General features: G+C 37.0%; 1 protein-coding gene across 1 annotated transcript; it reads right to left on the reverse strand.

The window, feature by feature from the left end:
• Positions 1 to 1,788: 1,788 nt before the first annotated feature.
• Positions 1,789 to 27,927, reverse strand: NPHP3 (nephrocystin 3). The gene is made up of 27 exons (XM_071735801.1): positions 27,281 to 27,927; positions 26,848 to 26,973; positions 25,495 to 25,645; positions 23,866 to 24,018; positions 22,424 to 22,557; positions 22,021 to 22,181; positions 20,051 to 20,198; positions 19,401 to 19,475; positions 18,711 to 18,890; positions 17,247 to 17,350; positions 16,446 to 16,560; positions 15,424 to 15,567; positions 14,742 to 14,839; positions 14,160 to 14,262; positions 13,497 to 13,579; positions 12,272 to 12,410; positions 11,319 to 11,483; positions 10,740 to 10,837; positions 10,123 to 10,245; positions 9,583 to 9,772; positions 9,205 to 9,446; positions 8,725 to 8,800; positions 7,489 to 7,616; positions 6,006 to 6,246; positions 3,987 to 4,112; positions 2,971 to 3,086; positions 1,789 to 2,762 (listed from the first exon to the last, which is right to left on the reverse strand). Exons 1-27 carry the CDS (start codon positions 27,626 to 27,628, stop codon positions 2,582 to 2,584), a joined length of 3,948 nt encoding a protein of 1,315 aa, XP_071591902.1. The 5' UTR covers positions 27,629 to 27,927; the 3' UTR covers positions 1,789 to 2,581.
• Positions 27,928 to 27,956: the final 29 nt, after the last annotated feature.

Genomic DNA, 27,956 nt, shown 5'->3' on the forward strand with positions numbered 1-27,956 from the left:
TGCCATTTTATTTCATTTACAGTTTTATGAGCAAATTAATACACTTTTATATGCCCACTTATGGAGTATGCAAAACGGTTCTTGTAGTACTTTCAGACTTTAAACTTGTATATAAAGATTTTTAATTAATTGGAAAATATGTTAAGATGATTGTATGTGCTAATGGTTACAATTACTTAAAAATAAACAGCATCATTAAAAGCAGCTTTAGGTATTTATTGTTTTAATTAAAAAGACATTTACAAGTATAATCTACTCCAAATATAAAACCTAATGGAACATTTATTGCATTTTTTTAAAGAACTAACAAATTACAGCATATTGCCATGGTATAGTCCAGCTTTGTTATTTGTCAGTCTTATAAAAGCAAGTTCCAGTGTTTACAGTGTAGCATTTATGTTACTGAGATGCTAATGTTCTGACTAGGATTACATCTCCATGGAAGCTGCTGACACTGTTTTGAGGTGGAGTTCTCCTACAAGAAATACGTACTTGGCATCCACAAATGAACTTTTTTAAAAAAACATGAGGTACAACTACAAATACATGAACAACTGTCTTAAGAGCACTCTGAGTATAGCTGCATCAACTTATGCCCAATGTGCCATCTACAAGACCCTGCACTATTACTCATGATTCTGTTCTAATTTCTGTAGAAAGTTTTCCTTGGGTTGATAGAATAAGCATATTGTTTCTTCACCATCTTTGGTAATAAACCATGGGTGGCTGAGATGGTTACTTTTTAGGGACCAATTTTTTTTTTTTTTTTTTTTTTCCCCCAAAACCAATCATGCAACTACAAACAAGTTGGAGAGAAGTCTCGGGAGGGAAGAAAAGTAACAGTTAAGAACTGGAAAAAAACCAGGTGGAGAAAGTCTGGTGTAACATTGAGGGTCTAGAAAGCAGCATCTTACTTAAGCTACCTACATTATGGAAAACTATTTAGAGAAGCAAGAGATACATTTATACCTGATAAGACCAGAACAGAGGTGACAAGCTCGACATCCAGTAATTCGTAACAGTGGCTTTAGAGAAGGGAAGTACCAGGTTTGAGAAGAGTAGGCAACAGAAAAACTGAAGCCAAGGAAGTTGAGGTTTTTGGGGAAAGTCTTTTTTGGTTTGGGTTTTGGGTTGTTTGGTTTTATTTGGTTGTTTTTTCTTTTTGCCCCAGTCTTTCCTTGGTAACAATGCAAATAAACTTTCCAGTTTTCAAAACCTTTCAAGGTGGCCAGAATTAAGTGGGAAAACTTGCTTTCATTAAGAGCTCATTTTCTAAAGAATGAGGAAAATATCCACAGAGCTATTACAAAGTGTAGACTCCTGCTGCTGTACTGTAATACCTTCAAAAGCTATTTTTCAGGGTCTTTTTCCCAACTATGTCTTAATCATAAAAATCAGTTTTGGGTTGTTTATTCGTTCTATCAGTTTTATATACTGCTTCTTTTGCCAAATTATAGTCGTACAAAATATCAACTTCCTTGAACTCGTAACAAGGGCTAAAACAGTTTATATTTAGCTCTAAAAGAAAAAAAAAAGACATGGGAAATAAATACCCCTTTGGGGTAGAGGTAATTTGCATTTTCAAACTGTATCAAGACTTTGCATCAGTTGCTTCTGAAACATTACAGTGAGGTTTCAATATTTTTTTCACTTGTTCAGTTTTTCATAAACAGTCTTTTTATCCTATGTATTTAAATTGATTCATACATTTATGCACTGAATGAGAACAGACTTCAAACTGACTGTTTTAGGTGACTAAGGTGTTAAGAAATACAACAGGCAGGTAGGTTCAGTTACCATCCCTTTATTTGACTGCAAACTATTTTGCATCATTAGGTCCAGCTAACACAAACATTCTTGTATTTTAAAGGATTCAATGAGATGAAATAGTAGAAGTATTGCTAAAGGGTTAACAACAGGGAATCAAGTTCATCATCATTCTGAGTCCTCACTGGAAATATTTTTAATGGGCACAGTTGAATCTGACAATTAACTGCAGATGATGATAGATATATTTAGATTAGACTCCCAAGGAAGCCAATTGTTTGTACAAGTATCTCAAATCTAAGTTTACTTAAAGCTGAAATCACCCTCCAGATAAAATTTTGGGTGGAACAGTATTTTGACTATTTTCAAAATTACTATCTTTTGAAACAACTTTAAAAGCTTTTGAAAATCTGTAAGGATTGATGAAACAAAAATATACAAATACTCTAATCCAGGCTATTAAAACAGGAGTAAGAACTACCTCTTAAGAGTATTTACAATTAGTTCAACTTGCTGCAATCCTGGCATTTAGGCAAAGAGGTATCAGATCCATATGGTTTTGGTACTAGCTATAACTTAAGCTTGTAACTAATATGCATATCTATTTACAATGAAAGTAGCTTCTTTGTACCATACAGTCTGCAAAGTTAACATGGAACAATTTCAAGCTTAAACATTTGTTTCCCTGTCATTCATGAAGGCAGGTGTCAGTCCCAAAATAGTACATTATCCTCAGAAAAATATATTTTCATAATAATTTTATGTCTGCTTTAGAATAGCAGTAGAGACTGTCTTTTCTTTAAGCAGGTTTCTATCACCTTTGTCCATGTTCCAGGAAAATGTTTGGTGATAATGCACTTTTTAAGCTGAACGTATCTCCACTTGATGAGTGTCGAGAAGTTGCTTTTCCACCTATCAACAAAGTCTCTGCTTCTTTTATTTCCATAGCTCTCTTGTAAAGGGCAGCTGCCTTCTCAAAATCTCCCCCCTCGTAGCTTTGGAGAAGAGTAAAACAAAGTTGAAACAAGCAAGTAAAATAAAAAAGTCTCTCAATTCATTTAAATTGATATGCACACTATGCTAACAAACAAGGTGTGTTTAAATCTTTCTGCTTTCCTAACAAATACGTAAGTCCAGGATGTTTTGTTTCATCAAGTAATTTTTACAGTAATTCACTTTTATTGGGCTAAAGCATACAATTACCTTAGTACAGCCAAGTTTTTCAGAGTTTCCCCCACACGAGGATGCATATGACCAAAGCTGTCTTCATAAATCTTTAAAGCTCGTTCGTACAGTGGTAAAGCTTCAATCTGCTTTTTCTTTGGGTAGTAAAAAGTTGTTTGTTACAGACATGTTACATTTGCAATTCTCTTTTTTTTCCAACATAGTATCAACATATCCTGGATACAAGGTGATGCAGATTTAAGGTGTTCTCAGTTCTCAACACTATTGACTGACAGATGAGGATGATTACTGAGATTGTCAAAACAGTTGGCTTGTACTTGCAAATGTAATTCCCACTAGTGTTGTAATAATCAGGGTCTGGACTTCCTAGGCAGTTCTGAAAATCTCAGTCCTGAAAGTTTTAAGTTAACACATGTTCTTTAAGCTTTAATCCCTGTTTAAAATCAGATATGTAAACTGCAGAAATATACAAACCAAGGAAATAAATGCAGCTCACTCCTATTGATGCTAAATAAGGAATTCAGCAAGTTGACTGCGTTGCTTTTGAATCTTGTATTAGTTGTAAACTAGAAAGTCTACAGCCTTCTCAGATCCTCTTGTTACACAGAGTTGCAACTGATCAAGGTGGGCACTCTTTGTTCAAGGACATAAATCTCAAAGGATCATGCTTCCCTCCACGTCTCTGGCAGAGCTGAATTCCATCATACAGAGATAACTGCTGTGCCACTGAAAATGCTGCACTCCAGCTCTGGTCTTACAAAGCATGGGACAGTTCTGAATGATCTAGAGAGCATTTTGAATGATCTAGAGAGTGCCCTTGTGAAATACCAATCCCAGCAGTTACCTGTTCTCTAGCTACATTTTTCTTGCCAAAAATCCTTTCAGTTAATCAAATGGAATCAAAGAATTCGCAAATCTTATAAGGATATTCCCTTTTAGATATGACCAAGTTTCTCTGGTAAAATTTGGGTACAAATCATTACAAAAAAGGTCTAAGGCAGGAATAATTAACATGTAAGCCATGAAAAACTTACCATCTGACAATACAGGACAGCCAGATTGACCAAGGCAGTTGCTACACTCGGGTGTTTTGGGCCAAATGACTTCTGTCGAATTTCAACTGCTAGTTCATACAGGGGAACAGCCTTGTCAAGTTTTCCCTAAAAATAACAGGGAAAAAATGTATTCAGTTCTCTTGTGTCAAAATGGTGACAGTAAAATCTATTTAAAACAAAAAATGTTGAGGAGATGGTACTATTTCCAGAATAAGGTTTAACTTTGGTTAATTCTGTTATATTCTGCATAGGTTGCTTATCATGAATATTAGGACCTAATTTCAAAAAATAATAGGCATATGCAGCTCCCAATTAATGTGTTTCTCAGATATAACAATTTTTTAATTTATTTTTTCTTCACAATTGTCTCATTGAGAAGGCTGTTAAAAAGACTTTTCAGTTGTACTTTTATCCAAACCATTATCTCCACTTGTATTTCCACATCTTGCCATAAATCAGAACAGAGAGCTCATTTTTGTCCTAAAGGTCTTAAGTTTCACTGGAAATACGGGAATGGGAATGGAGCTGCCTTAATTTTTGAGTATTTTGCTGCTTACTAGAGTTGCATTCACACCATCTTCTTAGGAACAGTCCCACAGTGTCAAGTGTTATTTCAAGTATGTGTTACTTCCTATTCAACATGTTGAGAATCTTGACTTTGGTTTCTCTAAAATCTCTTTCATATGCCAACTAGTTTTACTAGAGATTATTTTCCCAGCAATTCTGTTTTCCTCCAAATATGAATCTGCTCACACATTAACTGGGTGTACTTCAGAAGTATGTTTAGGCTTCTATTATTAGAATGTGAATGCTCATATTTAATAGAAATTGGAAATTAAATACTGCAAACTTCCATTGTGTAATGGTTTGTTGGAGCTGCAAAATTCAAACAAATTTTTTCAAAGCATCACCATGCAACATTTTGAAAATAAAAATTCATTGGGAATAAATACTTATCTATAAATAATTGTCATTTTCTATATCAAATTTCTGTCCCTTCTCTTCCTCCACTCTTCCTTATGTCACTAATTCACCATTAATTTGTGCTCCTTTAAACTATGAAAGAGCTGTTTGATCCAAATATTGAGTGCTTTTGCAGCTTCTTGCAGCATGAAAATTTGAAGCTGAAGTGGGCAGAGAACATGTTACCCAAAACAATTTTATGCGTGTAATAGCAGGTAACAATTATTGAGCAAGAACACAGGAGCATTTGATCTAAGATATTATTTTCAAGGATCCTCTTCTCTTTGAAGAATGATAAAATGTGGAAAATATAAATGAAAAAAATTGTCATCCTCTGAATCTGATCTTGGTTCAGCAGCCAGAAACCTTACATCACTCTTACAGTGATGATATGGAATGGTTCAAACAACCATTTTATAAATATTTTGAAGTGATGAAATGCAGAACTTTATAAGACTTTTAATGTTATTCCTCATGGTGCATTTTGCAGGGGAGTAACTCTTATCATTCACTGGATCAACATAAGATGGAGGTGGCTCAGCCAGACAGTTTACTTGTATAGTGCAATTTTCCTCATGAGCCTTCAAGTTACTCAAGTTGATTTTATAGTTCAAGGTCATGGTGTAAAAAAACTCTTCCTGCACCCTAAAATATGATTTTTCCATCAAGGCACATCTGACCAAACTTTTGTAGCAGACAGTAATGAACTCAAATACAGCTGGGAAGGGTTTCCCTAACTGCAGATGCAACATTAGCTTTTCACCAAATCAAAAATTCTTTGTGGTGAATACTGAGCATGCAGGACATAGAAGACTTTATTTATAAAGCTTTTCTTTAAGCCACGTGAGTTTTGAAAAAGCTACTGGGCTTTTTGGACGCAGACTGAGGCAGCTTGACTACATCTTTTATGCATGTGTATAGAACACCAATGTCTGGAAAAATTCCCATGCCCCACTCCTTTTGGATTGAAGACTGGAGCAGTGTAGCATTTCAGTTAATTTAGGTGATGGAAAAAGGTAACAGGCTTGTGCTTACCATCTTTTTGTAGAGCACTGCCAGGTGTTTCACAGTATAAGCCAAGGAGGGATGATCTGGAGCCAGTGCTCTCCTCCTGATGTCTAAAGCTTTTTCATAGAGTTCCTCTGCCTTGTCATAGTGCTTCTTTTCATTGTACAAAGCTGCCAGATTGTTCAAAGACTGAGCACAGTCTGGGTGGTCTGGTCCCAGGACTCTCTCCCTCATTTCCAAGGAGCGCTTCAGGAAAAGCTCTGCTGTCCTACAGAACACATTTGTTCAGCAATATTACAAAGCTGGTAACAACTGTACAGGCTGAAGAGGCTGTTTGAAACAGAGCAAACTTGGCCTTGAAAACAGTGCAGTAATGGACTTTCCTCAGGATAAGTATATGATAATTCAGCAATTCAATTATGCAAGAGAGAAACTACACATCCCATAGTCCTGCCATGCACATGAACCATAAGAATGTAGATAGGGAGTTATATTACATAAAGTTAATATATACCTGTGCAAACCTGAAGCCCCCCTGTACAGGCCTGAAATGCCAGTCTAGCCAACTGCAGCAAATATTACACTACCCCAAAAGCTGCTCACTTCTTTAATTCAACCTACATCTGCAGATGTGCTACCTTCCTTATTCAGAACATACTGCTGTCTTCTGGGCAATTCCTCCTAGCAGTCATGTACTCCCATGGAGCATATTCCACCTCACTAGAGTAGTGTACTGCTATTCCATCACAGATTTACAGAAATTCCTCTATTGCAAACAATGGGATATCCCCACATATCACTGGTAGCATCCAGGGTAACCAGGCAGTCTGGCATCCTGACAAGACACACAAATTCTGAGTGACACTATTCCCAAGAGGTCAGCTTAGCAAATTAAAAAAAAAACCAAAACAAAACCAAAACCCAACACATTTTGAATTGCAGAAAAAGAAAAAAAAACACTTATTAACAGAACAGTAAGTACTGTTAATTCTGGAGCTCTTAGGTGTCAGAAAGTATTACCTCTGTGTAAGGGACAGGGGATGAAGTGGGATACACATATAACAACTAATAAAGTGACAAATCCTTCTGCCACTGACTTCATTCTAACTACATCAAATGGTAAAAGAATTCAGTCTTGGAATTGGTGATTCACAATACCCATTAAACGATATCCATTAAAAGAACTACTTAAACCTTCACTACAACATGGCTTATACTTTTGCTCACCAATGAAACAGTGGGGATACAGTTACTTTAGCAATAGATTGTGTTGCACAGGAACTACATATGAATAATGTAGAATATCAGTGAATACTCACATGCTAACAGCATCAACTCTAGAAAATATGAGTGAATTTCCCAGTAAAGGAAAAACAGCAGAACAAATCAAGGTGGGCACTATAACGATTGGTTGATCACGTATCTACATTTAATACTAGCTCTCAATTCTTTGCTTCCATTTAAATCTATAACAACTCTTAGTGGATGTGTCACAATCAATACAACTTACTCAAGATTATTCTGCAGGTAATAGAGGACTCCAAGCTCGTTGAGGGTTCGGGCATTATCTGGTGTATCCTTGCCTAATGTGAGCTCTTCCAATTGCAGGGCTCTTTGTCGCAGGAGAGCAAAGCCACACTGCAGCAAAGCATAAAGTGATGTCAGCCAATTGCCAGTACTTTTACATCATACAACGAAAGACAGAAAACCAGAGGATTCCATTTGGTGCCACAGGAGCACAATAATCCCACTTAAACTCTGTTTTCAAAATAAATGGCACATAGGAATTCTGCTTACATAAAACTTAACAGTACATTGCAGCAAACACACTTCCAGGGAATTTAAGTTACTGTGCCATCATACAGCTTTTTCTTTGTTATACATGCTAATTTGCTTAAACTCTGCAGTTCACATAACCAATTCTGATTAAATTCATAGTTTTATATGCTCAAAATGTAAGATCAAGTTAATCTCCTACCCTAAATGCCATGCACAAATGCAAATAAAGTACTAATAAGGCTCTTTGTAAAAAGCACTGCAAAGCCAGTGATTACATGCAAGGTGTGTAACAAGGAAAAAAAGTGAAGGCACTGTTACAATCTGTGCCTATTCTTGATCTTTGCAGTCTCAATAAAACTACTGCTGCAGAAGAACTCTACAGAAATCTAAAAAATCTTCGTGATTCAAATTACTTTGTAATTAAGCACTGTGAAAACAGCAACATTTTTATGACTTCTCACTACTGCCATTAGTTACTAGAGCTCTGGAGTTACTAGCTCAACTCTTACAGTGCAGGCATTTATAACAAACAGTTCAAGAATGACAACAGGCACTGCAGCTGAAAAACATGGAAGAAAAAGAGGGAAAAACTCAGTATGGCACGTAATACTATTACTGAGATTATCTGCTGCAGCAAGCACTGTAAATTACATTTGTAGGATAAATGCCTCAGTTATTCCAGTGAACACCTTTTTCCATTGCCATTTTGACTGCCAACTATACCAGCAGTAACTCCAGTAACTCTGCACCCCTGAAATGTATACATCCACTTACTTTTTACCTCTCTCAATCCCATACCATTTGTACTGATTCTTCTGCACTTCCAGCTGAGTTGGAAGGGCAATTACCAAAGCTGGGGCTAGGCTACTTCACTACCTAAGCCTTCAGTCAAAAGCATCTGAGCATCAGATTAGCAGAGCAGCAACATATCCTGTGTTTATATTCAGTATCAAGTTTATTTCCTTACCAGACTGCCTTTCCGCCTTGCTGCTTTTTGGCGGATTTTGAAGGACTTTTTCCTCAGTTGCTCAGCTTGCTCATATCTGAAAGCAGTTATTTACTGTGTTAGAAAGAATGTCAAACGTAGCATCACTGGGTATTCTGGGAATCTTCTGAGTTACTTTAAAACACAAATCTGAGGAGAACTCAAGAATCTTAAAGAAATTAATTCTTTTTGTCAAGGATAAAAATATCAAAAAAGCTTAGGATGAGACAATGATCCTCCTTTATCTCCAGCTTGTTAGAAGTTTGTTGGAAAACTAAGCACAAAAGTTGGGCCCCTTGGGTGGCTGGCTACAAGAATACACAGAAGATGGTCATGGTTGCATTGGATGTTACGATACTCTAAAAAAGGAAGAAAGAAATATTCTGGCCACAGGAAGAAAACCTTTACTGTTATTTTTACCATCTCCACATGAATAAAAAATACCAGTGTAAGTAAACTTACTTGTTCTGCTTTTGGTATAAGGCTGCTAGTGCATCAAGTTCACGGGCCACCCGAGCATGTTCAGCTCCGTAAGCGTTTTCAGAGATTTCCAGTGCCTGTTTATACAACTGCTCAGCATTCCCAAACTTCTTCCACTGAACATAAACTCCTGCTAGCTGGTGGAGTGACTGCGCCACCCTTGGGTGGTCTGGATCCAGTGCAGTCTCTCGAATCTCCAGCGACCTCTGCAGAGGAGCTACAGCCTGTAACAATGAAGAATAGATGGCAGCAGGCAGCACTGTCTATGCTACAATAATTTAACAGCTGCAACAGAAAGAGCACACTGAGCTCTGCTTTATTTGCCTCCTTGCTGTTACAACAATCTCTAAATGTACTTACCTGACTGAGAAGACCTAGGTCCTTAAGAAACCGTCCCAGGGTCTCATAAAGATCAGCCAGGCAGATCATACTTTCCTCTCCCTCACAGCTTTTTTCATATTCTTTCAGAGAGTCAAAATACTCAGCTGCCATAGAGCTCTTATCTTTCCCAACCAGCTGCCAGTAACTCAGCAATTCTGCAAAATGTCCCCTGTTTTAACAAGGAAATAAGAAGCTCATCTTATCTCTGATACCCCTCTATTCAGATGCTAGCTTAGAAGAAAAGGGCCATATGCATGAATTTTGTCTTTATGTTACCATGTCTACAGAGACAATCCATGGAGAATAATGCTGTTCAACAGCAGTATTTATCCCAACCCCCAGGTGTAACAGAATACAAAAAAATGGATGATTTACATTATAACAGTGTTAAGGATTTCAGCCTCTACTATTGAAATTCCTTTACTCTTTATCTGTCTTTCTTTATCATATTCTGATTTATATTGACAAAACATTGCTTTGAAATGTTTCTAACTGCCAAAGCAGTGGGTATCTTTGTACCTTTTGTAAAGGTTTTGGGATACAAAGAGATTCAAAAGACACTTGTGTAGCTTTTGCTTATCACCCTGTTGTTGGAAGAGCCAGGGAAGTTCATCTGCACTTCTCCAAGTCACTCGGTCTTGACTATTGAAAGAAAAAAAAAAAAAATCAAAATTAAAACTGAGTGGTGTAAAAGAACTTGTCAGTTTGACGTGAAAACTAGGCAGCTGTTCAGCTGTTCTATTTGGCCTCCTTTTGCGTATGTCCTAACTGATTACTGAACTCAAGTGGTCTTCTGCTGCTTCTTCAAGTTCCAAGCAACCTCAAATTTCCTAGGATTTACCAGGAGTTAAAAATCCATACAGGTCAGCTACAAAAAATAACTAAGGTTTTATAACTTCATGTCCTAACTTCCCACATGGTGACTTTATTATATGCTCATTCCCCTCCATATTCCTCAATCATTTCCAAGGTTGAAAAGCAACATATCAATAAGAAACTGCTTAACTGACAACTAAGGTTTTGCAGAGTTATTTTGCCATAATTTACTAAACTGAGTCAAACAAGCTATATAAAGAAAAGCTTATCCATGGGCATAAAGCCTGAAATTTAACACATCTTGGAGAATTCTGACCTACCTTAGCTGCATGGTGAAATACTCCACTAGTTTTTGTCTATAGGTAGAAATAACTTTTTCACCTTCTTCCATATACTCTAGTCTCACCATCTCCCAAGCCTTAAAGAGAGTATAATTGAGAGCATTTATTTAGTGCTGGTGATACACAGAGTGCTATGCAAGACTTCTTTATGAGACATGTTCCATGCTGCAGAACTGAAACTATTTTGAGGACACAGGCACTACAAAGAAAGATTGTCTCCTATTAGACTGAAGTTCTGGTTACTCAGATAAAATTCCCTTCTTCAATTCTGCCCTTGTGGATGTAGTGTTTTCTAGGACACATGGAGTTAACAACTAAGAGACTGGAAATTTCTGAAGGTTTGAAATGCCAGGTTTTCACCTTCTGAACAATACTGACCAATACACTGGTATCACAGCTCCAGTAGTTTTCAAGGTGATTCTAACATCAGACTTAGATATTATGAGAAAATACAAACATACCATGGCCTACCTCGTTAATAACAGAACTTTTGTAAAAAAAAGCAGGGCCTTTGAGGGTGGAGTTTCACTCACACATGTTTTTAATTACAAAATTTACCTGGAGGTGCTGGAACTTCAGCAAACCACAGCCATACGTGAGCAAACACATTTTGTGAAGGCTGTGAAGGAGTGAGGCTAACATTGCAGAAGAGAGTTCAGGATAAAGTTCCATCAGCTCTGACTCACTCACACCATTGTGGCTAACACCGATGACACACAGAATCTACATAAAGCAGGAAAATTATTTAAGGAACTTTAGTTAGGAATATTTGCTGCAGAGCTTAGTTACACTGAAATCCCAAGAAAAATACTGTGGATGATTTTATATGCCAAGGAAAAAAAACCTGCCTACACAAGTCGTTTCCCTCTTTGGTTATCAAAGAACAGTGCTAGTGGATCAATATTCTAACAGACAAAGCACCCAATAAGATACCCTGAGACAAACAGCTTCTTAGACTTTCCTCTAAAACACTGGGGAAAAATAACTCCATTGTCACAGAGAACTTCCATCTAAGTAAAATATGTTGAGGGTCTTATGCTGCGACAGCACCACAGCACTTCTAGCAATTATTGAGTTACTATGTCCTAATAAAAAAATGTTTCAAACAACAGGAAAATTCTGCAAGGGAAGGAAGAGGAATCAGAAATCTAACAAGCAGTGCCCTGGTTTGATTACATTTACTATCCTCAGTGTAGTTAATCATTGTATCAGGATAGTGATCAGCAAGGAAGTGATAATTCTGGAACGGAATAATTATCCGTGGAATAATAGTGGAATAATTGTTTTGAGAGACAATGACTTGAAATTTAACACATCAGATATATGTTTCATAGCTATGCAATAAATATAACAAGATAAATAAAACTGTCTCTTCTATACCAACAATATAGTAACCTCTGAATTATGCCCATAAACCAATATAAATTTACATGTACTTTTAACATTAGGAAAAGTCTTTCCAATAAAGAAAATACATTAGCATTGGAAACAGTGGCACATTCTCTGCTTACCTCTCTCAAAAGACCTTTCTCTTTATCACTCTGCAATGATTCTTGAATTGATCTCAGAACAAGCCTGTACAGTGACACTGTGTCTTGACACTGGAAACACTGTTGAAGGGTTTCATCAATATTTCCTGTATTTCCAACACTGAGCAGAAAGACAAAAAGGGCAGGGTTTAGCTTATTAAATTTGTCTGAGTAAAATTGATTGAAACTACTGAAGAGCTCCATCTCAAAAGTGCACTGAATTCCTACTGCCTTTAAAAGATTTGCAGCACCTGGTGAGATTTTACACAAAAGAGGTGCATTCTTGAAGCCTCCTTCTGTCATATTGTCTGATTTTTCTAAATAACTGAAATATTTTTATTTTAAAACAAATATAAATATGTTGCAGTGTATGTTCCAGTATGTTGCAGTGTGCAGTTCCTTCAGCAAGAGTGCAAAATAAAAACATCAGGTTGGATAAAGATAAAACTGCATGCTGCTGTTTCAATTAATCCTTTTACAAAACATGTTTTCAGGATCAATTAAGTATTCTAGTACATGAGACAGGAACAAAAAATAATGACAATCAGTCATCCAGAGTAAACTATCAATGTATCATCTTCTGGAAGTCTATAAACTAAAAATGTATCTGTCTTTGTCAAGAAGAGGAATTCACAGTTAATAAGAAATCAATGCAGCTATTAACTACTCTCTTGCGTAAAAGTAAAGATTAATTTTCTTCACAGCAAGAATAGTGGGGCAAATCATCATATGCAGGATCTTAAACTAAACACCTGTTGAACTTCCTTTTAGCCTTAAAAATCTATGAAGCAAACTATCTGATACATAGATTAGGTAATATCAGATAAATACAGACCCAAATTAAACTGTTGAACAAAAAAAAAAACAACATTCTCCAAATACCTTTAAAAAGCATAAAGCAACCAACAAACCCAGAAAGCAGAACTACATAAAGATACAATAAACAAAAACAGAAGAGCTAAAACCAGCCAGATATAACTATTCCTGTTCACTTGGTAACAAAATGGTGATTGTACACTCTGACTTTACTTCCTATTGCATTTACAGTCAGTGAAGGGGAGAAACTTGGTATATACCACTCCATCGTTTTTTTTAAACAAGATTCATTCTACATTAAATTTAATATATTTCAAAAATGCTAACAAACCTACTTGAAGTCTACTAATCTAGTGATGATCTTAATAATCTCAAGATCACCTGTACTTACCAAGCAATGGTTTTGCCCAAGAGAGTGACATACAATGCATTGCAAGTTGTGGCAGAACGACAGTGTCTCTCAAGCTTCTTCTCCTACAACATTAAACAAAATCTGTGAGCCAAGACAAAATTAACTATACTAATAAAATGTTCACTGCCTAATAAAATAAAAAAAAAGGTTCTAGATAAACTATCTGTAACATCTGAAGACCATGACATAACTCATGCACAAAATACTGCATGTTTCTCTAGCAATTGCAGCATAATCTTGAATTTAAGATTAAAGGGTTAGGAACTAACCATTACATCTCTAAAGATGAGTATTAACGTACAAAATCAGCCTGAGAGGCAAAGAGGTATTTTTCACTCACTCATTGTTACAGTCCTATGCAATATTAAACCTTCTATTAATCTAAAATAAAATAACATGTTCACAGCAATATGTGCAACTCTTCTGTTTTTGTTTTAATAATTTATGCTGTTCAGTCAGTGTTCCAATTCTACGAGCTGTGGGGTAAAAAATACTCAAACTCCATGCTATCTTGAGCATCAGTATTTAGCAAGCTATATATAATACTTTCTTTTGGCACCTGGGCTTATTTACTCTTTCCATGTTTTCATTAAATGTTATATGCTACAGTAAGGTACTTCAGAAGAACTGCATCAGACATACCTGCTCTTTAGTCAATTTCACATTTGCAGAGTCACATTCTGCACTAATGAGAGATTTAACATCTTTGGAATTCAGTGGATCTAAATGAAGAGTGGGCCACAACCTTTGGTAACAGAAAATAAAAACATGTTCAAACCTCATTAAATAGTACACAAAAGGAAAAAAACCAAAAACATGACATCAAAGCTCCAGATCTTTTTAAAGATTGATATCAAAGCAGTATTCAAGGCTATTGATTGCTGCTAACAAATTACAGTCATCACAAGTCAAATTCCCATTCTTAGTCTTACCCTGGATCTACATCATGGTATTGTAGTTCTTGATGTGCACCTGACTTTTTTATATAGTCAAGTGGATAGATCCAGCACAGTAAAAAAAATAAATATCCAGTTTCACAGCAGCCAAAATCTGTCCTCCTCACAATTACAGTGCAGAAGCTTTGGTTGTTCTCAATGGTTGCAAAACCAATTTTGTATCCAGAACTTGATAAATCTGCCTCTTTGCTCTTCAATAAGTAACTGTTACTTAGAGCAGTAATTCTAACACAGGCTACTTTTGAAATGTCTCAGAAATTTAACATACCTCCAAGCCTGTGGACACGTTTCTACGTTCACTGATACAATCACTCTCACATTGACTGGCAGTGGATCTATCAGCCATTTCATATGCTTCTCAGCTTGCTTAAAAACAAATTTTGGTTACATAATACAAAGGTTCCTTAAAACAAATGCCAGAGGTTGAAAGGTTTCATTAACTGCACAGATCAGTGAAAGGAGTCTTAAAATTCTCTAGTGCCCTTAGAAACTTATCAAGATCTTGCTCTTGAAACAGTGTGATGGATTTCTATGTACCAGCATGGCTGTACATTAAATAAAGCAGACAGAATACTATAATTGCTGAAATAGTCACATCAAAGGCTATTTACATGCCCAGTAAGTCAGCTCACAGCCTTGAACTTTTGGATAAGCAAAGTGACTGAACTGCTCAAAAATTAAGGTATTAAAATAAATTCAGGAAAAAAAAAACACTAGCAAAAAAAACAAAAACAAAAAAAAACACCCCAAACAAAACCACCCAACATAAATTTTGTCTATAAAATCAGAATACTATTTTAACCCATCTGCATTTTTTTCAAAATTAGTTTCTATACCTGCTCTTTTAGAGCAAAGCATGCAATATTTCTGTTACACAGATCTAGCTGAACCTATTACAATAGTGAAGGCTTCCTTCAAACTGACAAATGGCAAGTATTTTAAAAACACACCTGTATTTGGTCAATGGAATCAATAATTATAATAATGCTTCCTTGATGACGTGCAGAAAGCTTTTCCAGCCAGCGGGGAAACTCTTCCAGAAGTTTAGCTGGATCCAAGGTCAGAGGTGACACTAACCATGAGTGCTGCATAAGCTGCAGAATTATAAACACGTGTCACAAATTCTACCTTAAAAATCAACTAGGAAGTTCTGTAGACACAAAAAGGGAAGAAAACTTAAAACAAAATGTGATTTGGGGGCAATTTTTCTAGTTAAGTTCACACAGGTTCTCTCATAGTATATGCAGAAAGCTGAAACATGCACAAAAAAGAATATTTCTTGAACTCATTTTGTCCATTCTAGAGATAACCCGAGTTTACACAGCACAAAAGGAATTTGGAGACTTCAAGGGCTTAGAAATTACATAGCTTAAATAGGTAGACATCTAGAGTATATAAAAAAAATTGCAAGAACAGCACAATTGATTTAATTTTTCTAAAGGTTTTAGTTCTGTGAGATCCTCAGTGTCACCCTGTGAAGGAAGAAGAAAGCTCAGACCGTGGCACAAAAATATTCCTTGCTTATTCCTTACATATCTGACACACAATTAAAAAACAGAACAGAACAAAAAAAAAAATAGGAGAGAGACTAGCCTAGGAAGAACATGGTGCCAACTGGTGAACACAGCCTCAGGTTTCTTTTGACATCAACATAAGACATACCAGCTGCCTTTCTCATTGACCAGATGGCAGGGAATTTTGGAAGAACCTCATATGGTTTTATAAGCCATCCATATAGGTCACTGGGAGCATAAGAGTTAATGCCAATTTATTGCAAAATCCCAGAGATGCTATTTAACTGGTCTGCACTGATTATATAGGATCAGATTCCCCCTCTTCTACAATGCTTTACATTTGTACTCCTCTAAGCCTATGTAGGAAAACTTGGGGGTACTTTGATCTCTTGACATACACACGCACTGGTGCTTTCCAAGGAATCATGCAATGCAGGGTATGTAGTGATGCAGCATACCTTTAAAGTAAGGCGTTTAATTATCAATGCAGATTCTGAACTAGTAGACATGGGCCTTCCAACAAAGTGATAAAGAATTAGAGTGTTTGGTGAATGCTTCTGTTGCAATTGAATCCTAATAGCAGAAGTGAGAAAAAAAAAAAAAAAGTGCTTGACAGACTATAATTTTGCAACTATACTTACATCTCAAGTAAAAACTACCAGTTTTGCCAAGAAATAGTCTGAGACAGAGGTGTTCTATTTTTATCTTACAAAATAGGGCAGACATTTTCTGAGCAGCAATTCAACTCTTGATGTCAGATCCCACTTTTGCTCTCCTCATTACTGATGGCCATTAACATATACCCTTCCTAGAACTGGATAATCACATGTCACTAAACTTTCAAGCAGTGACACTATCCACTTATTTTTATGGCAGCAAATTTTGTCATTGCGTAAAAGTGATCACAAAATGCATTTCTATGATGAATTATTAGGTCTAATCTTTCCTTTATTTCAGTTAAATAGACTCCAAAAGACCCCTCTTGTGTATCAGAGAAGGGCAATGTTATTGAGCTACTGATAATGCTGTGCAAAGACAGATCTTTAGGGTGCTGCAACTGGAGTCAGCGAGATGTTAAAGGCAGTCCAGATGGAATTAGCTACTCAATTATTACAAATCTTTCCAGGATGCTTCCATATCTTCACTGCTCCCATTTTACCTCTTGTGAAACTGATATTATATTTGAAACACAATGGAAATTTTTTTCTTAAACTTTGCTCGTACCAAAAAAAAAAAAAAAAAAAATTAGTTCAAATTACCATTTTGATAGAAGGAGAGACTTCCCAGAGCCTGGTCCTCCTGACACAAGTAGAGGTGGAATTGGTGCTGGTGCTGCTACTAGGTCATTTAGACGTTCAAAATACTATAAAAAAAAGAAACAATCATCAAAAATATTCCACTGTTTAAGGGAGAAATACAGTGCCTGGTACTGTAAACCATCTAGATACAAAATGCAAGGGAATAACTAATGAGATGTAACATAATACAAACGTAAATCAATTTCATAATGAAACATTTAAAACCAGATGATTTACTACATCTTTTAGAGAAAGTGTAAAAACAATTTTAAACATTTTTTTCAAAACTCAATTTAATAGGAACTTTCAGTGCCAATAAAATGAACTGGTGTTACCATGGTAAAGCAAATGGGCATATGTTTGTTCAGGCTCCCATTGATGCCCCTTTCTCACAGCTACTCCACCACATTGGATATGGCTGCCTGGACCAAATTTTGAGATATGGCATCTGACATGAATGACATTTTGAGGCACTAAGCATGCAAAAATAAGACTTTCTTTCACAACATGAATGCCCAAGAATGTTTTAGCAGAGTTCAGGATGACAAAACCAAATGCCACCCTTCATCATCTTGGAAGAAATATTTTGTCTGCAAAATGGAAGTGGAAGCACGTTAGGATGCAATTTGGTATTTTTCTATTAATGCTCTATTACTTGACTTTCTAGTAGCTAATGAAGACGGCACAATCCTCTAACACAATTCCAATATATGAGTAGTGAAGTAAAATAATAAATTTTACAAGTAAAACAGAGCAACTAACATTTAAATACAGTAACACAGAAACTGCATGCTTATGTTACATGGTAACATCAAGGAATATTGCCCAAATAAGCTGTGGCATCTCTTTCCATTAGCACTTTAATGCTTTCTCTGTCTACATTCATGACACCTTTCCTACACATAACTGTTTCTGATGCCACCAATTTGAAATGTATTAAAAAAATTATTTCAAGCAATGAGTAAGTACCAAGTTACTATGCAACTCTCTACTTTCAACTTTCCTATGTTCTTCTCACACATATAGCTGCATGATAAAGAAATCTTTTCATTAGTTATCTCTGAAAGACTTAACTCTTGAGTGTCAAGGATTTCCTAAACAACAAAAAGACATTCAGTGCCTTTTCTGTTAACAAACAAAGCCCTACTTCAGAGGTCACCCTACTTCTGGCACACCATTATAATGCTTTTCCTCAGTGTAGGAAAAACTGCTTCTTCACTAATGCTGTTTAAAAACATAAACTGGCACTGCTCCCAGAAAATACATATGCCATCTATATAAGACATATGGCTTCTTCTAGCTCAAGGAGTAACAGCCTCAAGGATGCTCTCAGACACAGCTTCTGTAGAAGTACACCTTGCCTAACAAGAGAGAGAAATGAGTGATGACTTCCTTTCCATCTATATACATTTCCAGTGTACTTACTTTCTCAAATCCCAGCTCACATGTTGAATTAGAGGCCTTCTGAAAAGCCTCCATCTGTTCTTGTTCATCGTGTGCATCCCACAGCACATCACCAAAAACTTCTTCTTCAGGAGCAGTGGACTCTTCCTTATTGCCCAAATCCTTGCCTTCTAGTTCTGTTGTTTCACACCCCAGTATATCCTAAGTAGAAAGAAAATTAAATGGAGAAAACTGCAACTATAATTCTTACCAGGGTAGGCACACTGCGTGTTAGTCTCAATTCCACTGTAGGAGTGCAGCTCTAATAACATCAATATGCTCATTTCCTTTTAGGCTAGCAGAGAACATAAATAAATGAGCAAATAGATTTAAAGAAGTCAACTCTGAAAGCACAGGTTTCAAGATATTGGGTTTAATCTTCTCATAGTGGAAGTAATACACCACATGGATGAATAGACTATGCAATCTTTTCTTACCCTATGAAACTCATAAAGAAAATCTAGGCCATAAATAGATCACTTTCCACTATAATTTCTGCTTCTCAGTACTAGGTTTTATTTTCAACCTTAGCTTGCCAGATATTAATGAAAAAAAACCACAGAAAGATTGTTTGAACTATATCTAAGTAGCACAGAGTAATCACAATGACATAATTTAAGATCATAAATCTCAGTAAGAACAGAAAAAGCTGAAATGCATCATGTACTCTACCTGTTTAATTATCTTTTCCACACAGCTATAGATTTCATGTGCTCCTTCCTCTACATCTCCAATATGATCTATCATCTGAAACAGTAAATTGCAAAGCATGACACAACTCTGAACCCAACTGGGAACAGTATTTAGAAATTCCAACAAAAAACATTCTGGAACACATTTAAATTCCATTCTGTTGCAATCCTTAAATCGGATTCACTCTGCCTAAGCTTTTAAAAGTTGGGTATATAGTTTCAGCTGTTCTCAACAGTTCTTTCTGTAGAGGGAAATAAATGGCAACTGATCTATTTTCAGACAGGAGGAGTTTCTCCAGGGGTACACACTTCTTTCTCATCAGAGGCTACAGATCGGCCTTAAGACAAATAACTTTGCCATTTAAATGGCTAAGCACAGGGGAGAAATTCTATCCTTACAGCACAGGCTCTTCTTTTTCAGTGAAAATGAAGTGGCTTTTTTCCTCCTCTGCTAATGAAAATTTCATAACATTCATAAATTTCTGCTTCATCAATCTGCTCATATAATGAGCTCTCAGAGCAATGAGTGCAATGCAATTTCTCCTAAAATATGGGACTACTAGCTTTCAATGTTGTTTATAGCAGGAAAGTAAGCCTTTTAAAATTCAACAGTCTTTTAAATTGCCATACCTTTGCTTTGTTCAGGTGAGAAATTTGTTCAATTAACTGTTGCACTGAGACTGAGCTGACTCTGCCGTCCTCTTTTCTGTGGTAAATTAGCCGGGGTTTTTCTTCTGGATTTCTCAGGAAGGCTTCTTCACAGTCTTCCAACAAACAACTAGATTGGAAATCAGCATTCTTGTGCTATATTACACTGCTGTAGTAAACAGTTCAATCAACACAAGCTCCAAAGATGGGTTTCAATGCAAACTCTAATTCAAAAGTCATATCTATTTACAACAAAGGGCAAGCAAGTATTTAAGCAAAGAATTTAAGATAAAATCTGAAGCAAGGGGCAACTAAGAGAGAAATCTGTGATATTTGTACCAAAAAGATTAAAAACATTTACTATTCTTTATCATTATTGCTTTGTAAATTAGAAGTTGCCTATCTTGCCACAGCAATATGTAAAGTGAAAGGTAATTGCCTTTCGTGGAAAGAATATGGATACACACATGATAGACAAGCATTACACATATGCTCTGTCACCACTTCTTTGAAGGATCTGATATTCCTTGACCTTTTTAAGATAAGTCTGAATTAGTATTTTTCTGATGTAGAATAGTCTTTTAATTTCTAGTAGTTAAAAGGAAAATTATACACCTCCAAACTCAAAAGCACTTTGCATTTATATATGTCAATAGATATCTTTTCCAGCAATCTACTGGGGTTTCACAGAAGGAACTATACAACTTGGGGATGCCAAAAATAGCAGGCAGGATCTCTCAAATATTACACTGTTCATATGAGCACTACAATTTTCATCACTGTTTTTCTAAGAGAAACATATTTCTAAGTGAATACTGTTGTCAGGAATACTCCTTTGTGGTTTTTTTCTTGTATATTCTTTTCTTAAACATTTGTGACTGCAGTTGACATTATCTTTCTTACAGCATAAATGTATGGCAGTTCTAGTTCAGTTCTTCAAAGAAAACAGATCAACATCTTTTGTGGTACCTGGTTGTTCCCTGAAGCACTCTACTCTTGTAAATCTTAGCTACTAGTGTCCTAAAGCAGCCTTTAATTCTCTGCAGACAGATATTTTATTTACAAAAACAGTAGGTTAATAAAAGAGCTTTAATAATACAACAATATTTGAAAACCCTAGAGTAAAATCTACGCCTGATATGAAACAATGAATAACAGTATTTTCCCATTTTTTAATTCATACAGATGTTTTGGAAGGACCACTCTGTAATACTGTCTTTTCTGATCCCTTTTTCTCTCTTCTTCAGAAAAATTACCCACCTCCTTCTTCCAAACATCAAAACAAAACTCTGCCCGAATTTCCTAAATGCAGTACAGAAACAGATCTGACACAATTCTAAAAGTATCCCTAGTTTGGTGTTTTTAATTTCCTAAGTCATGTTTCTTCTTCTAGAAAGTCAGGATATTACTCACTAAGCAAACAGAACACATTGCATTACCATTTGTCATAAAACATTATGACTTCGGTAAATTAAGCTGCAGAAAGACAGCATAAGGTACCACACAGAAAAGCCATGAAATCAGTCAGAAAAACAGCCAAAGATAGAATATCTTTGTGACAGAATAAAATCAAAATGCTACAGACAGGTGTAAAGCTAGATAAGCAAATGAGAAACACTGAGAACATTTACACCAGCAATCTTGAATTCCTAAGACTCCAGCAACACGCACGACAGAACTGCTCTTGGAAAGCAAAACATTTCTGAATAATGAGGATATCTTTCATGTTGTATTTTAAGAGAATCTGTAGCTACAAGAAAAAGGAAATGATACAGAGCTGATGCATTCTTTTAACAGACTGCAGTAGGACACCTGAAGTTTGAAGGAGTATCATTTAGAAGATACTAGCTTAGGAAATGTACTAAGCAAAGCCTTTCATATATTTAAATAAGCTAGGCACTCTGCATAAATTACCAGTTTCTGTTTGCTTTACCAGTCTGGAAAATACTTACCTTGGCAAAGTTAAATGCAGGAGCAAAATTACTAATGAACTTTTTTCAATTTCCCATTTTCTTACATCCTTAAGAGGCCTATCATTTTCTGCTGAAAAATGAACAACTTGAAAGAAGTAGCCCATTGTTTCACAGATTCTTTGAAGTTTTGGGGAGTAGCTCTGAAAGCAAATTTGAGTAAAGGTGCTTCATTAGTAAAACTGTATAGCACTAAAGACCTACTAAGCAAATCTCAGTTTCTTCTCCCTGTGCTGTTCCTTTCCCTGAAGTCCTTGGCAAACCTTTCACTGACTTCAGGCTACATCTACTAAAACTTTCAAGAAGTATTAGACAAACTTATGAACAAATATCATAGTGGAAACAAAACAATACATGAATTAGTGTAAATTTGTGAGGTACTCACTCTAATGAAGATGTCCACTTCTGGTTGAGTCTCATCAGTACTAATAATAAAACATCTTACTGTGTTACTCCACAGAGAGTGAGAAAACAGAGGAGTAACTTGTAATAAACTGGCGACAGCAGCATCCCAATCATCTGCCAATGAAAAAGCCCCCAAAATTAAGTCTGGAGATCTTCACATATAATTGCACTGCATAACAGGTAAGTCATCACCTTTTAACATTATGAATACCACATATTAATTTAAATAATAGTTACATTTTTCCTCAACTATTTTATCAGTTTGGATTTGGAGAACCCAAATTATCTGATAATGTCATATAATTTGATAATGTCACAAATCAATAGTGATAAATGCATTAATGTTATCATTACAGAGATATTTCCTTTAAATACGATTGATGGAAAATCACAAAATCAAGCTGACAGTTGTAAAGTGAGTAAAAATATGCAAGAATAATAAAATAACTTATAATCAAACATTTTTCCCTCCACGGATTTCAATTAGACCAGATGAATAAATGACAGTGAAATATTTTGGCAACTTCTTCTTGAGGTAAAGCCCACTGCTGTCAATCCCCTATAGAAGCATCGACATTCAAGACTTCCTTAGGTTCTTCATTTTGTGGCTGGTCATTCCTTAAAGGTAGGAATGGGGTTCCCCTCTCAGAACCACATGGCATGATGAAAGGCCATGTGAAGGTGTGAAGCTGGAGCCATCACAGACCAGACCCTCCCTTCCCACTCTGAAGACACAGGCTTCTGAATCAGAGCCTGAAGGACTGAAAAAAAAAAAAAAACAAAAAAAAGGGAGAAACTGCCAGCAAAGTCACACACTTGGAGAGAAGATTCCAAGACCAGGACAACAGTGATGGAACCAGAGCACTGGAAGACAATTTACAAGAGACCACTTGGGAAACAAAGTTAAAAAGCAACTGGTAACAAAATATCTAACACCAATTAAGGTGAAAATTAAAACATCCTGGTCTTACAACCAGGTTTCCATCAAAGGCTTCCTAGTTCAACTAAAAAATCCAATTAAAACCAAGGATATAATTCATTCTAATATGAACATAATATTAATACTCTGGATGTAGAGAATTTGAATACAAATGGGAAAAAAACAGCAGCAGGTACTGTAAGAATGATCGTTATCTTCCTTAGTAAACACTAACAGCAAATTGCTATTTTGTTTACACACAATGAAGCACCGTTCACTGCTGTTTGCTAAAATCACTGCTGCACATATTACAGTCATAAGATATATTAATATAACTTAGCATGTTTAGATCAGTTTTTGAGTTACAAAGAATTCCAAACAAGCCTTTAGTCAAATTACCAAAGAATGGACAGAAAAGGAGCTAACAGAGAACAGAATTAAGAACAGACACAAAAATTACATTGACATATATAATACTAGCAAAACAGACCACCACCACTTACCTCTGTTTATATTTGCAAATGGTCCCTCAACATCTATTGAGCTATGAGCAAATTCAGGCCCTCTGAAAGACTGCTGAAGTTGCATCATACTGCCCATGGATGGCTCACTTCCCAAAGCTCCTCCATTCCAGTATTCAGACTGTGCCCCAGTGGCTAACATTGCAGGAAAAAAAGAAAAAAAAAGAATGAGAAAAACTCTTCACTGTCACTAAACAAGGTAAATTATCAGTCTTAAATACTCCAGCTGAAACCTATTGCCACATATCACTGATCATTTTTTTCACTTTTAAGCACATTTGGTCATCTTTGTGTGCTGCAGTCCTAAATGAGAGTCAATGAGAAGTCATGCTACTGAAAGACAAGATTATTTGTTACTATTTGTTATTTTAGACATTGCTCACATCTCTTGGGTTTAAATGTTGATTTGGATTACAAATTAGGAAAACCATCCATGATATTGCTGCAGTCATTTGAGCATATCACAAGACTGACAACTTTTGGTCAGGAAAGGTCCAGAACTGAAAGAGCATAACAGGGCTGTAAGTCAAGAATGAAATATACTCTGTGCTGTGTCAAAGAGCTTCCACAGGATATCTTTGTAATTATGCCTGGATTGCACTTCTGACAACAAATATACAACTTTCAAGACACTAAATAAATCTTCCTTGAAGAATATCAGGAAATTGAAAAATACTTATATAATGGCAAGAAGGGAAGAATGAATTTAAAAATTAATTAATTTAACACAAAAGAAGACAGAAAACATAGATAAAAGAAAACAAGACTATTTGTAGCACTAAAGCTCATAAAATGCATAATTGTTATGCACCAATCACTGCATTCTGAAATGTTTCTACTTCTAAAGATTGCATATTTATACTCCTGCTAAGATGTGACTGTTGATAAATCTCAATAAGAAAAACAAAGGTTGAGCAACAGGACTTGCACACAGTTCTTCCTCAGTAACCCTTCATGGTTCAGGAAGTAAAGGTGGCCATCCTTATGAGAGTTAGGATGCTAACTGCAACAATTATTGCTCTATTTTGAATAAGATACAAAGTCAGAGGACTGATCACATACTTATCTGAATCATTCCCATGTTACCAAATACCTGTTCAAGCATATACAGGGTTTTGCTTTTTATGTCACTAAGTTGGCTAGGGCTCCCCTTTCAAAAAATTCTTCAATAGAAAAAGATACTTTTCGTCAGTTCATTTTTGTTAAATATCTAACAGCTCTTCTGAGAAGTGTAGCAGCTGGGACTGGCATACTTCATCATCTAGAAATAGGAAGTCTAAGATTTCCTCTAAATTCAGGTGTGCTCTTTGGAACATGATCTCTCAGATCTAGAATCAGAAAACTCAAAAGTACAACAGTTTTTCAAAAATATTCAAGTCCCTGTGTCTAGACAGATCTCTATTTTTTCATCTATTCATTCAGGAGAGCAGAAACGTGAGGTTCCCACAACTTAAATCAAGTTTGTGAAGTCATCTGCATTTACTCTATAAACTATTTTATGTTGCTTTTCCCCTGGAATAATACAACTTTTTCCAAAACACATAAACACTTGTCTTGTGCTTTACTGTTCAGTCACATTCCAACACAAAATGGCAGGGATGAAATTCTCACCTGTAACATCTGTACAATTATCATCAGAATCAGACTCTTCAGGATCAAACACTTGGATTCCTTGGGCTTGGAGTCTCTGAAGTTTGGCTTCCAGCTCTCGTTTGGCCCTCAATAAGTCCTGAATCTCATTTTCTTTAGTTTCTCTAAAAATCTACAAGCAGGGGAAAAAAATAAAAACCATTAATCTTTGAAAAGTGAGTATCTGTTTCTAAATTAATGCTACCTGCTTTCAATCATGAAAATAAGTTTCTAGTACACACATTTAGAGAGGAAAGACATGAAAGCCATCAAGAACCTATGAAGGAGCAGGGAAACATAATTTAAAATAACCTATTTTTAAAAAATGTACCATTTTATATCTTAGCATACTGTTCTGAGTTAGAAATCTGCATTCGAAGAAGGGGAAGTTCATTAAAAATGGCAAGTAACTTACTACACTTTTCAAGTTTCTTGTATTCTAAAATCACTACATATAATGATTTTTTTACACCTCCATGTATTTTTTTACATTAAGATAAAACTTGGGATTTCGATTGTTGTGGCAATCTAAATTTCTTAAGATAGAAAGTGATCAAGCATCTCCAGCTGTCCTGTTTGTGAAATATTACCATCATGGGGGGATGAAAACACAAACTTAGCTTTAGATATAAAGAGATAACATCTTCCTTTCTCATTTTTTCAAATAAGGTCAAAACCAATCCTCTTTTTATATGTATGCCAAACATTATGACTTGTTACAATCAAAGACATAAAGAATCTTAATCACAGATTCAAAACCAGAACTGCCCTGTGCCCTGTGTGGGTAGTAAAAGTATCATCTGCAGCAAGGCAAGAGCAGAATCATCAGCTTGGCCATTCAAGTCATCCTTTCAGAAAGTTAGGCTTTTGTCTTTTACTGGCTATCATATTTTAGCAGCCAAAAGAGATGCACCAGTACATACTTTCCTTTAATGTAAGCTAGAACACTACAATGCCATATATAAATTTTATTCAGAAATAATGCAACTCTGTGTTTATGCATTCCTTCAGCATGTGTCAGCAGTATGAAGCCGTATTTTCTCGTCACTCTTAAATATGTATATACTCCTCTGTTTAAAATAAGATTGGAATTTCACTTAAGATGCAAAATTATATATTCTCCTTTTAATATTTAAAGAGTTCTTTTCTATTTTGTCCTCACAGAGTTTTGGTAGTATTATCTTAAAGGCAATAGGCAGCTATGACACTTCATTTTTTTCTAAAGGGGAAAAAAAGGGACAGGTCCTACAAGATGAGTTCACTGGAGAATGTGACCAACTGACTTCTATCTTCTTTTTGGGCAGTTCCTCCAGGAAAAGAAAAGTCAAGCTATACCTTGAATTGCCTTTTGACCTTGTCTCGATCGTGTTCAAAAGTAGCAGCTCTCTCCATGGCTTGGTATTTAGCTTCTAATGCGCTTTCCTTCTCCCTAAGTATTTTCTGGTAGGTCTTCTGAAGTGCCTGGGAACATTGAATAGACCATTTTTGTGACTGAAAGCAACTGCTGATAAAAGATCTGACTTCAACAGCGTTATTCCAGCACCCTACATCCAGGTGCTGCGTGGTCCCCATCCCCACAGGCACACCTTGACCGCACCTCCACAGCTCTCCAGGATGGCACTGGGGGACGCACCATTTCCCTGGCACCCATCGCACCCACCCATCGCCTCCCTGCCACAGCTTCCATGGGAAGCAGGACAAGTCCTCGGCAGCCTCGGGAGCGAGGGCCCCGCTTCGCCGCTTCATCCGAGAGGGCGGCGGGAGCTACCTGCAGCTCGGCGCGCAGCCGCTTGTTCTCCCTGTCCAGTTTGGCCTCCTTCTTCACCATGGAGGCCACCTCGTTGTTCTTGCTGACACGGAAGATCTCGTACTCCTTCTTCAGGCGCTCGTACTCGGCCACGCACTCCAGCTCCTGCACCGAGGCTGTCGACTTGAAGCTGGCCCCGATGAGGCCGCCGGGACGTGAGGCCCCGACCCGCCGCAGGGAGCCGCGCAGCAGCCGGGCCTTGGGCTTCACTTCCACCGGGATCTCGCAGGCCTCGCCGCCGCCGTACGTGTCCTCGATCACCTCCCCGACACCACTCGCCGGGCTCACCAGAGACGACGCCGTCCCCATGGCCGGGGGACGCCGCAGCCGCGCCCGCTGACGGATGAGGCTTTAACACAGAGCTTGGGAGACGGCCGCTCCGGCGGGCTCTGACGGCGGGGACATGCCCGCTGCGGAGCGTTCCCGGAGGCGCCTGCTCCACGCCTCGCCCCGGCCAGCGCCCTTCACCGCTCCCCCGGCCCGGCCGAGCCGCAGCGCCCTCCTACCCTGCGGGCCATGGCCCGCTCCTTGCGGCGGCCGGACGAGGAAAGGAGGGCGGGAGGAAGCCGCCCCTCGGGCCGCCTCCCTCCGTCTCCCCCTCCCGCCCCATCCCACGGCGGCTCCGTCCCGGGCAGCT

This window comes from Heliangelus exortis, chromosome 2, assembly GCF_036169615.1.
Source record: "Heliangelus exortis chromosome 2, bHelExo1.hap1, whole genome shotgun sequence".
Taxonomy (NCBI): domain Eukaryota; kingdom Metazoa; phylum Chordata; class Aves; order Apodiformes; family Trochilidae; genus Heliangelus; species Heliangelus exortis.

Bases quoted from the DNA above. Each gene is read 5' to 3' on its own strand.
- NPHP3 (XM_071735801.1), bottom strand. From the start codon at position 27,628: ATGGGGACGGCGTCGTCTCTGGTGAGCCCGGCGAGTGGTGTCGGGGAG. The intron at 14,840-15,423 runs GTGTGTTTTTAA...TTTGTTTTTAAG, and splicing joins ATTCCATTGACCAAATACAG to CAAGCTGAGAAGCATATGAA. The intron at 9,773-10,122 runs GTACAAAGATAC...TTGTTAAAACAG, and splicing joins TCCCAAAACCTTTACAAAAG to GGGACATTTTGCAGAATTGC.